A 12958-nucleotide genomic window follows, 5' to 3' on the forward strand; every position below is an offset into this window, starting at 1 on the left:
TCAAAAGATAAGTCTCTCAGGTAAACCACAAGGAAGTCCTCCTTGGAACTCTGGGGCCCTATTACATTGCCCGTCATTAACAAAGGGAATGTACCTTACTTACGAGCAAGGTGCGCTCACTGAATTTTTTAAGAGGTGCCGATGGGATTTCATACATACCATTTGCTCTAGGAAGAAAGCCGACCAAAGTTAAGTATAAACTATGGTTTGGAAATGAAATATTTCTCCAACCGTTGGGAAGTCAGCCTTCCTTTCATGGAACCATCGAGAACCTTAGACACACTGCTTCTGTTACTAGGACTTGATTTTTAAGGAGAATCAAAATGGCTTTACTCAGCCACATGCCAGCTCCTTCACCAAATTCCATCATAACTCCATGTTCTTACCTTAACAATCCCCTTTTTCTTATGATACTTCTCTCCAAGTTTTTTGGTTATAATTTTCACTACAATTTCCTGGAAAATAAGAAAAAAATGAAGATGGAAGGAATGATATAAATTATCTTTCCTCTTTTGATCCTTCATTTAAAACATTTTCACCGAAAATCATAGTAAAATGTTAACTGCTTTGCTAAATAAGACATTTTGGAGTTGGAAGTCTTCTCAACGATGGCAGAACATTTCCTTAGTAATCTTTCATTCCTTCTGTCTCTTTTTATTCAACACAGTTGGTTACCAAGAGGAAAAAACGCGTATCTCATGGCTGATTTCCATAGTGAAGGTTTCCTGAAATCTAGGACTTTCATCCACCAATCTCAACTCTATTAATCCAGGTCTTTCATAGAGAGCTTCTTTCTTTCTCTCCATTCAAGGAAGAAAAAATGCCAAGGATGTTATATGTTGACATTCACCGCTGACAAAAAAACTCAAGAGAGCAGGAGTCTCACTGGGAACTGCAAGCAACGGAGGCTTTGAGCTAAAGCACAACACTTTCCACAATGCTCTTTTCTCACGATGTTGCTCTGGATTTTTGGTAAGACTGGACTCCTCCAGACTAGCTCTAGCTAAAAGCATTGCTCTTCTGAGCATCTAGTTCTCAACGGGAGAGAAATCTGAGTTTATTTCATATTAATGCATTCTGAGCTTGCTTCTTTATCATTGTTTTCCTGATTTCAATTGGCTAATGGCTGACGATAAAAATTAAATCACTTGACTTAATTCCAGATTCACTACAGCAATTCTGTATTTGCTACTTCAAGTGGATACAGCAGAAGTACTAGATGGTCACAAGTACTTCAATAAGCCAGGCTAAACATTACATTAACAAAAACCTAGTAAGGACTTTGGGGGAGAATATTTAACAGCAGAAAAATATGTTTAAGACAAGGCTTGAATGTTCTTATTCTTAAGTCAGTATTCTATTAAGACGTTCTCAATGAAGCCATATAATACCAACAGTTTCTCTGATTTCTGGGCTAAATTTCTCAAAGGCCCTCATGGGTACACACACTTATAATTTAAACATAATTCATTACTTCATTGTACTATTGACACTTGCTCATAGCACATCTGTCAAAACCTTCTTTTCTGAGTTTAAAAACTAAAGCTCTCCAATCCATCTCTGTGGGCTGCTGGTTATTTTAACACACATACTGCCCGTTTCAAAATGAGACACACACTGAGTCACTGGATCCCTGTTGGCTGATCTTCCCTTTTTTTTTTTTTGCGGTACGCGGGCCTCTCACTGTTGTGGCCTCTCCCGTTGCGGAGCACGGGCTCTGGACGCGCAGGCTCAGCAGCCATGGATCACGGGCCCAGGCGCTCCGCGGCATGTGGGATCTTCCCAGACTGGGGCACGAACCCGTGTCCCCTGCATCGGCAGGCAGACTCTCAACCACTGCGCCACCAGGGAAGCCCTGATCTTCACTTTTAATGTAACATTCTCCAAGAGGAGCTAGGAAGAAAATCTGAATAATTTACTATACTAGAAGATTATCAAACTGAAAATAAAATTTTATTAAAAGTATTGTCAATGCAGGGACTTCCCTGGCGGTCCAGTGGTTAAAGACTTCGCCTTCCAATGCAGGGGGTGTGGGTTCAATTCCTGGTTGGGGAAGTAAGATCCCACATGCCTTGTGGCCAAAAAACCAGGGCGTAAAACAGAAGCAATATTGTAAGGAGTGCAATAAAGACTTTAAAAATGGTCCACATTAAAAAAAAAAATCTTAAAAAAAAAAAGTATTGTCAATGGGAAGAGAACTTTTGGACTAACTAAAAATGCTTTTTTTTTTTTTTTGCTTTTGGTTTGTTTTCTTTTTCCTTTAAACCAATGGTTCTGAACAAAGGTGATTCTAAACATGAGAATCACCTAGGCGGTTAGTGAAAATAGCCATTTCACCCCAGGAGACTGGATAGTGGTAGTATTGAAGCATATATATCTTGGAAAGAAATGGTCTAAATTTTTTTGAATTGTGCTCTGGTTAAGAACTACTGCTCTAAGCAAAATTCTTGATTACACTTTCATAAACAATATATGAAACTATTAATATCAAATGCTAGCTACTCGGACAGGGAAAGCAAACAAAATAATTCATAGATGGTTACCTCTCTCTAGGTCCTTCCTTTTCTAATCTTCACCCAGACTTCTACTCAGAGACGGAAGTCAGGGAGACTAATGCATCCCAGGAAGTACTGTTTATTAGGGCAGAGTACAACCTAGTGAATCTGACTGCCAGGGAAATCCTAGCTCATCACTTTCTAAATGACCTTGGGGGAATTACTCAAATAATCTATACCTCAGTTGTCTCACCTATCAAAAGGGAATAATAACAGTAATTACCTTGTAGGGCTGATATGAGAATTAACTGAAATAATTCATATGAAGCACTTTTTTTTAATCGTTTTTCTTTTCTTTTTTTTAATTGAAGTATAGTTGATTTACAATGTTGTGTTAGTTTCAGGTACACCACAGTGATTCGGTTATATGTATATGTTTATCTATTCTTTTTCAGATTCTTTTCCCTTATAGGTTATTAAAAAATATTGAGTATAGTTCCCTGTGCTATACCATAGGTCCTTGTTGGTTCTGTTTTATACATAATAGTGTGTAACTGATAATCCCAAACTCCTAATTTATCCCCTCCCTACCCCCTGCCTTTCCCCTTTGGTAACCATAAGTTTGTTTTCCATGTCAGTGGGTCTATTTCTGTTTTGTAAAGAAGCTCATTTGTATCTTTTTTTTTTAGATTCCACATATAAGCAATATCATATGATATTTGTCTTTCTCTGTCTGGTTTATGAAGTACTTATTTTCTATTTAATACAGCAAGGATTTTCATTTTACATAACTTATTTCATGATCTTTCATGTGGTCACCAGGCAAATGTTTCCCATTGTATAAGAACATAAACTAAGACATGGAAACAAAATTATTTTTAAGCTAGTGAGGGAATAACTATGAAGATTTAAATTAGAACTTTATGCTTTTTGATCTTCAAGATCATTATTAATAATAATAATAAATCAGAAATTTTCAAATCAGAAATTACCCAAATAATTACTTTTCACTCTTGTGTTATTGATCAAGCCAGCTCCCTTAAGGATAACTAAGATACCCTGAAGGTTTTATGAAAACTTCATATTCCAGTAAGTTCAAAACCGAGCAGCAATAAATAAAAAATATTTAAAGTACTGAAATGTTTAAAAATTATTATGCAATTGTTATCTTAAAAGAACAAGAAATAAAGTGAAATAAGTCACAGAAAGATAAAAACTATGACATCATTTATATGTGGAATCTAAAAAATACAACAAACTAGTGAATACAACAAAAAAGAAGCAGACTCACAAATATAGAGAACAAATTAGTGGTTACCAATGGGGAGAGGGAAGTGGAGAGGGGCAATAAAGGGATGAGGGAAAAAAAAGTTATTATGGGCTTACATGAAATCATGTGTGTGAAACTTTTGAAAACTGGAAAGCACTACAGAATTTAAAGAATCTTTCCTTCAATAAAAAAATTTTTTTAAAGACTTTAGTAAATTAGATTAAGAAAAAACGAAAAAAGACAGAAGAAGCAATAATAAAAAAGCAATAAAAAACAAATCTTTCCTTGAACTTATATAATTAAAACATGTTTTTAGAAAAGGGAACCCTGTTGCACTGCTGGTGGGTATGTAAATTGATACAGCCAATATGGAGAACAGTATGGAGGTCCCTTAAAAAAACTAAAAATAGAACTACCATATGACCCAGCAATCCCACTACTGGGCGTATACCCTGAGAAAACCATAATTCAAAAAGAGTCAGGTACCACAATGTTCATTGCAGCTCTATTTACAATAGCAAGGACATGGAAGCAACCTAAGTGTCCATCAACAGATGAATGGATAAAGAAGATGTGGCACATATATATAATGGAATATTACTCAGCCATAAAAAGAAATGAAATTGAGTTATTTGTAGTGAGGTGGATGGACCTAGGGTCTGTCATACAGAGTGAAGTAAGTCAGAAAGAGAAAAATAAATACCGTATGCTAACACATATATATGGAATCTAAAAAAAAAAAAAATTGGTTATGAAGAACCTAGGGGCAGGATGGGAATAAAGACACAGACCTACTAGAGAATGGACTTGGGGACATGGGGAGGAAGAAGGGTAAGCTGGGACAAAGTGAGAGAGTGGCATGGACATATACATACTACCAAATGTAAAATAGATAGCTAGTGGGAAGCAGCGGCATAGCACAGGGAGATCAGCTCGGTGCTTTGTGACCACCTAGAGGGGTGGGATAGGGAGGGTTGGAGGGAGGGAGGGAGACGCAAGAGGGAAGAGATATGGGGATATATGTATATGTATAGCTGATTCACTTTGTTATAAAGCAGAAACTAACACACCATTGTAAAGCAATTATACGCCAATAAAGATGTTAAAGAAAAAAAAAAAGCTGTTTTTACAACAAAGTACCTAACTGGGTATTCTTATAGCAAAAACTGAAAATAATTCCAGGCTTAAATTCAAATTTGTCCATACACAAATTTGGCATTAAACTCAAGAAACATTACTGGTCCATGAACATGAAGTAACCCTCTAATAACAATATAACAAATACTTACAGAGTAGATGCAAAGACAAGTCATTAAAGTTATAAATCTATCTACAGAATTTACAGATATTTAAGAAATTTAGTCATTTATACCAAATGCTATTTAAATCATTTGCTTAAAAGCACATTTAGAAGTAAGAAGCCCCAGCGGGATACGTACAGGCTGGAGCCAGTAATCTGTTCGGGCAGCTCTTTTCTTCTCCTCTTCAATCTGGAGGACGCATGAGACATTCATAAAATTACCTCTTTAAAATCCTCAATTTATTTCAAATAACATTTCTTTTAGCAAAAGAACACCATAAAACACACTTCACAGAAGATCGATATAATTTGCAATCTCTGATAAACACAAACCTTTTTTTGCAATTAGTTTTTGATTGAAAAAAAAAGCAACCTGGATTTAGGAAAATAAGTGATAGGCAAGTCAACTGACCAAGAAGATAAACGTAAACAACCTCTATTGAGTCAATACTGCAACGCCACCTGCCAGCATTACTCTGCCCTATCCCTGCTTCCTCCCCTGGACTGTCATGCGCTGGAAAACAAGTGATGTATTCAGGGGGCAAAAACATAACTCTTACAGACCAATTCAGCACAGCATAGTTGGGTATACAGATTGATGGCAAAGAGGAGCTTCCCTGTTTGATAAGGATAATAAAGACTGTGAATGGAGGGGAAGAAAAACACAACCAGGAGAGAAGTAAATGAAAGGGTGACCAAAAGGAAAACGTGCTGACCAGCTGACCTGGCTGTATCTCACACCTTTTTCTTTCTCAACTGCTCAGTTAACCCTAAGTACCTACTTTCAAAGGGACTGAACAATGTCGCTCTTTGGTTGATTCAAAACCTCATCTTAATTCCTCCAACTTTCCAATATGAACAAAAAATATTCTAAACTTGGCATGGTTATATTCTAAGCAGGTAGATCTGGCTTTCCATTTTACTTTGAATTAAATCAAAATGGCTTATAGGACCTCTGTGGTGTTGCCCCTGTTTCTCTCTCCAACCTCAAATGCCACCACTCTTGTGCTTACCATGCTCTAGTCACCTGGATCTTCCCTTTGGATGCTGAGCTAGAGATCTCCCCTGCCCTAGTGGGGGAACAAGCTATCTCCCCACTCCCTGCCCTCAGACCTCCTCAGCACATAGCATTTTGTAATTACTTATCCACTGGTTCACTTGGTCATGGAATGCCTCCTTCACTAGGGTGAAAGTTCCATGACATGCAGGGACTGTGTTTTTCTCCCTACTCTACACATGCAGGACCTCACATGATGCCCAGCACGTAACAGCAACTCAGTATCTGCTGAATGATCGAATGACTACATCTCACAGCGTACACACGTTATATTATACTTTAAGCTTTTCTAACTGTCCTGCATTGTGTGAGGACTCAGTAACAGGGAAGACCAAACAGTTACTCCCATCCCTTGACAAATGAAGAAAAGGAATGAGGAGACCAGAGGAAATGATGTTACAGGGAAAAACGTTAGCTTCTTGTACCCATTTATTCTTTCTCTTTGCCTTTTCTACTTATTTCATAAATTTATTGATAAGGGAAGGTGATGTGTTGGAAGGGAGAAAGGAATACTTAGGAATATATTAAGAACCTTCTGCAGAACGGCTCTAGAATCTCAGGTAAATTTAGAGCAAAAGTATAGCCCTAGATCCAGGTAATCATAGGTTTTCACTGATTCATCATATAAACTTGGCCATCAGGTTAAATCACATTAAAAATATGTCAGAGGGCTTCCCTGGTGGCGCAGTGGTTGAGAGTCCGCCTGCCGATGCAGGGGACACGGGTTCGTGCCCCGGTCTGGGAAGATCACACATGCCGCGGAGCGGCTGGGCCCGTGAGCCATGGCCACTGAGCCTGCGCATCCGGAGGCTGTGCTCCGCAGTGGGAGAGGCCACAACAGTGAGAGGCCCGCGTACCGCGAAAAAAAAAAAAAATAATGTCAGAGCTTTCTCTCTCGGGTAGGAGGTGGTAAGTGGAAGTCAGAGGCAACAGGAGAGCCCAGGTTGGTGGGGGCATCCATGGAGGATGCCAATTTCACGAAGCCACCAAAGGTGAGCAGAGCTTTCATTTCTGGCTTCAATTACCACTGAGGTTCTCCTAAACTAACTCTATTGACCATAATTTCATGGAGTGTTTTGAAGACAGCACTTGAGGCAAGAAAATAAACCTATCTAAGGAGGTTCCAGCCTCATTCAGATGGAACTACACCTACGCTCTTTTTTCCTAACCTGGTATGAGCACATTTTTCTCACTTTATATTAATCTCATAATTGGTGAAACTATTTAACTTTCCTTGGTTGGAATCACATCCTTCCCCTAACAGCTAGAGTTGACAAGCACTTCATAAAGCGTACCTCCATGATTTCATCGAGTGCAGATTTCTTCTTCTTCTTTTCTTTTGACTGAGCTGAGCTCTGGGAAGATTCCTTCCGTTTCACCGATGCTGCGTTCCCTACTGTCTTCAGAGCACTTGGTCCCAAAGAACTGATGGGAAAAGGAACCGTGCTGTTAACAAAAACTGTGCAGAGACGCAGGCTTTATATAATGTGCAGAAGGAACAACACAGAAGAAATCTGTTATATGGTTAGCTTCCAACAGATTAGTCAAAACTACAAAGGGCGTGTCTATCACTTACAAGACCGGGAGCACCATGAGAAAATGGAACCCTTCCTGTCCCCCCACCTTCAGCTAGTGCCACTCTATCAGTGTGGCTGAGTGACGGGTGACAGCATTGGCTTCAGGGTTGGGGCCACCAGGGTTTGATCCTACTTCTGCTGGGACCTTGAGCAATTAACTTTTCTAAGCCTCATTTCCTCACATATAAACGGGGGTAGTAATGTGACCCAACTCTAGCTCGACCAGCAGGATTAAGTGAGATGTTTGTAAAACAGCTGGTAGAAGTCCAGCACATTGTTATCAGTTCTATTTCTTTAAAGCAAAGATCTCAACATCCAATTAAAATTTTTTTTATCGTTCCCAATTGCCTAACGTCGTCAGTGTACATTCTACATTTCTGAGTGTCATCATAAAATTGTCACCACAGGCCCCAGAATGCCATCCCTGATTTATTACGTATACTGGTCATTCTGAACAATCTGCTATTGACTGAGCCATGCCCTGTGCTTCAAGCTTTTGCAAATCTGCACATGCCTCTTTTATACCTAAAATAGTCTCTCCATTTATCTCCGTTTGTTGAACTTCTTTAAGATCCATTCTTCATGAGGCTTCTTGGAATTTGTTGTTTTTGAACCGCCATAGCACTTTGGGGCAGGCATCCCACTCCACCTGGTATATAATCATTTGTATATATGACTCCTCTCTCACAGTAGGGCAGAGAATATATATATCCACATATATATATATATTCCCGCCTGTAAAGTAGCAGTAACTATCTTGTGGCTCAGATAAAATAGACGCTCCATTAATATTTGCTGACTCACTGAATATTATCAGTCTAATTATTTAATTTGTCATACTTGTAAAATACAAAGAACACATATTTGCACAAAGCTACCATGGAAACAAGAAAAAAAGTGTGATTGATAGAAAATACAGTAGAGTTAATATTTTCCACTCTTTGGACCTTTTCCTTTAGACATTTAAAGGCAGCATTAGCTTTATTGGCAGCCGGACGACTGTAAGGACTCCCAGTGGAGCCTGCAGTCAACTGAAATCCCTGCTTCTTATATGGGGAGGCTGCAGGTCAGGACTCCCACACCCTGTCTTCATGGAAGCCATTCCCTCTTTATCTAACTGGAAGGCTTTAAATTTACCCTTGCGATATTTCACTTACTAGGTTTTGTCCCATAATTCAATCCTCTGTCATATTTTTAAGTTCTAAGGTTTGTGACAACTGTAAATAATATACATTGGTTGTGAACAGATTAAGTCCAAATAAAGATAAACTCTTCAACGTGCTACTCAAAATAAATATGCTTTAGAGTTAAATGTACTTTGAGCTAGGAATCCACCGAATTTAGCAATAATTCCAGATCATAAACAACCACAATATGTCTATATAATAGGCACTAATAATCCCAGCAGAAGGATTACGTGGCTATTTTCGGGTCTAGTAATTACTTCTTCCTTACATGTTCATAAACCACCTATTTCCTACTATAATCACTAGGAAAAGCTAGCTACTATTGTGTTCTGAAGATTTTTCTCCACTTTTAGAAAAAACATTTGCTTATTTTTCTGCTTTCTGTGTCTTCTCACATTCTCCATGATTCCTCAAATTTTATCAACAGTGAGTCGTCAAACACATCTATAAATTACTCAATATTTTGGTATTTGTTTCAGCTTGGAAATTTAACCCAATTTAAAAATGGACAATAGACAATTCTCCAAAGATCTATAAATGGCCAGAAAGCACATGAAAAGATGCTTAACATCGCTAATCATTCGGAAACTGCAAATCAAAACCACAATGAAATACTACCCACACTCATTAGAATTGCTATTATAAAAAATTACAGAAAATAACAAGCACTGGCAAGGATGTGGAGAAACTGGAACCCTTGTGTGATTGCTGGTGGGAATGTAAAATACTGCAGCTGCTGTGGAAAACCTTTTAAAAGTTAAACACAGAATTACCATACACTCCAGCAATTCCACTTCCAGGTAAATACACAAAGGAATTGAAAGCAGGGACTTGAACAGGTATCTGTACACCGATGTTCGGAAGAGCATTAATCACAAGAGCCAAAAGGTAAAAACAACTCAAATGTTCACTGACAGATGAATGGATAAACAAACTGTGGTCTATATATACAGTGGGGTATTATTCAGATTAAAAAGGAACGAAATTCTGATCCATGCCACAACATGGATAAACCCCGAAGAGCTTATGCTAAGTGAAAGAAGCCAGACACAAAAGGACAAACACGGTATGATTCCACTCAAATGAGGTAGTCAAATTCATAAAGACGGAAGAGTAGAAGAGAGGTAACCGGGGGCTAAGGGGACGGGTCGTGGGGAGTTATTTTTTAGTGGGCTCAGAGTTCCAGTTTTGGATGATGAAAAGATCTGGAGATGGATACCGGCGATGGTTGCACAACAACGTGAATCTACTTAATGCCACTGAATTGTATACTTAAAAATGGTTAAAATGGACCATCTCATGTTATGTATATTTCACCACACAAGAAAACTAAACTGAATAGGAAAAATAAAGTTTTCTATTTAGCAAATGTATTCAGCATTACTAAATGATTAAAATGTGAGAATCACCGGGAATAAAAAGATGAACAGAACAGCCCATCAGGATCTCATGATGTAGTGGGAGAACAGATACGGAGGGCATTGCACGGAGAGAGAGCAGTAGATGCAAGCGAGGGTGAGACCACAGAGTGCGTAGGAGACAAATGGCTTAGCAGAGCCGCGGTGCAGATGGCAGGTGGTACGCCTGTAAACGTAACTAGAGGTTATCATATAGACGACAGCTTAAATTGCTGAAAGTCTTTAACAAGAGAAAGACATGGTAAGATTTGACGTTCAGAAAGATCCTTTCTGCTTGTGATATCAAGAATCTCTTAGAGGGACTTCTCTGGTGGCAGAGTGGTTAAGAATCTGCCTGCCAACATAGGGAACACGGGTTCAATCCCTGGTCCGGGAAGATCCCATGTGCCGCGGAGCAACTGAGCCCATGCACCACAACTACTGAGCCGGCATGCCACAACTACGGAAGCCTGCACACCTAGAGCCCGTGCTCCACAACAAGAGAAGCCACCACAATGAGAAGCCCACGCACCACAACGAAGAGTAGCCCCCGCGCACAGCAATGAAGATCCAACACAGCCAAAAATTAATTAAATTTTAGAAAAGAATCTCTTAGAGCTAAAATGAATAAATGAAAAATATAAAGAATGTTGATGAGACATGATGAAGGACAGTATTCTAAAAGATTAATAAAACGGATAATAAATTTGAATACCTCGTTGAAAAGAATATTCTAGAAAAACAAAAATTATACAAATGATAAAAATTGAGGGCTTTTCTGGTGGCACAGTAGTTGGGAGTCCACCTGCCGATGCAGGGGACACGGGTTCGTGCCCCAGTCCGGGAAGAACCCACATGTCGCGGAGCTGCTAGGCCCATGAGCCATGGCTGCTGAACCTGTGCGTCCGGAGCCTGTGCTCCGCAACGGGAGAGGCCACAACAGTGAGAGGCTCACATACCGAAAAAAAAAAAAAAAGAAAATAGGCAATTTGTTTCCAGCTTTGCTTTGTATGATAATCTTACACCAGCTGCTGTACCAATAATGCCCCACCAGCCCAAAAAAAGATTCTAGTAGAAAGGTGAGAGATTGAGACAGGGTCAAATGAGGTTAAAATCAAGGCAGGAAATGAACAGTAACAGACTGGAAATGGAACGGAAGGCTTCTAGAACAGCCCTAGGATTCTGCTTTCAGTAACTGGAGTGAGCATGCGTGCAATTAAGAGACAGGGAAGCCACACCGAAGTGGAGTTACTGAGCTGATGAGTTGTGGCCCAGGCAGTGTTATTCATGTGTATGAACACAGCTGGAATCTTCATTAGTTACCTGTCAGACCGGGCCCAGTGCCAAGTCTTCCTGGAGACACGGAGGTGTGTGGAGGCCAGGCTGTGCCTGGAGATGGAAAACCAAAGACAGTGTGTGGCTGACAGGGTCTTGGTGCCCCGGCTGGGTGTCAGGCCTGAGCCTCTGAGGTAGGAGAGCCGAGTTCAGGACTTTGGTCCACCAGAGACCTCCCGGCCCCATGTAATCTCTATAGGCGAGAGCTCTCCCAGAGATCTCCGTCTCAACACTAAGACCCAGCTCAACTCAACGACCCGCAAGCTCCAGTGCTGGACACCCCATGCCAAACAACTAGAAACACAGGAACACAACCCCACCCATTATCAGAGAGGCTGCCTAAAATCATAGTAAGTTCACAGACACCTCAAAAACACACCACCGGATACAGTCCTGCCCACCAAAAGACAAGATCCAGCCTCATCCACCAGTACACAGGAACCAGTCGCCTCCACCAGGAAGCCTACACGAGCCACTGAGCCAACCTTCCCCACTGGGGGCGGACACCAGAAACAACGGGAACTACTAATCTGCAGCCTGTGAAAAGGAGACCCAAACACAGTAAGGTAAGCAAAATGAGAAGACACAGAAATATGCAGCAGATGAAGGAGCAAGGTAAAAACCACCAGATGAAACAAATGAAGAGGAAATAGGCGGTCTACCTGAATAAGAATTCAGACTACTCATAGTAAAGATGATCCAAAATCTTTGAAATAGAATGGAGAAAATACAAGAAATGTTTAACAAGGAACTAGAAGAACTAAAGAGCAAACAGACAATGATGAACAACTCAATAAAGGAAATTAAAAATTCTTTACAAGGAATCAATAGCAGAATAACTGAGGCAGAAGAACGGATAACTGACCAGGAAGATAAAATAGTGGAAATAACTACTGCAGAGCAGAATAAAGAAAAAAGAATGAAACGAATTGAGGACAGTCTCAGAGACCTCTGGGACAATATTAAACACACCAACATTTGAATTATAGGGGTCCCAGAAGAAGAAGAGAAAAAGAAAGGGACTGAGAAAATATATGAAGAGATTATAGTTGAAAACTTCCCTAATATGGGAAAGGAAATACTCAATCAAGTCCAGGAAGTGCAGAGTCGCACACAGGATAAGTCCAAGGAGAAACACGCCAAGACACATATTAATCAAACTATCAAAAATTAAATACAAAGAAAAAATATTAAAAGCAGCAAGGGAAAAGCAACAAATAACATACAAGGGAATCCCCATAAGGTCAACAGCTGATTTTTCAGCAGCAACTCTGCAGGCCAGAAGGGAGTGGCAGGACATATTTGAAGTGATGAGAGAGAAAAACCTACAACCAAGATTA

At 39.7% G+C, this 12958-nt stretch overlaps 1 protein-coding gene across 2 annotated transcripts in view; it reads right to left on the bottom strand.

Annotated features, from left to right (window-relative positions):
- KIN (Kin17 DNA and RNA binding protein) overlaps window positions 1–12958 on the bottom strand; it is a 39776-nt gene that overhangs the window by 8879 nt on the left and 17939 nt on the right. For both annotated transcript variants that reach the window (XM_079912055.1, XM_079912054.1), the window contains 3 exons: window positions 7418–7547; window positions 5205–5255; window positions 387–455 (listed from right to left, as the gene is read on the bottom strand). In XM_079912055.1, the coding sequence (XP_079768181.1) occupies window positions 387–455; window positions 5205–5255; window positions 7418–7547 (250 nt within the window). The remainder of the gene's footprint in view (window positions 1–386; window positions 456–5204; window positions 5256–7417; window positions 7548–12958) is intronic.

Source organism: Stenella coeruleoalba (genome assembly GCF_951394435.1).
Source record: "Stenella coeruleoalba genome assembly, chromosome: 2".
NCBI classification, from domain to species: Eukaryota; Metazoa; Chordata; class Mammalia; order Artiodactyla; family Delphinidae; genus Stenella; species Stenella coeruleoalba.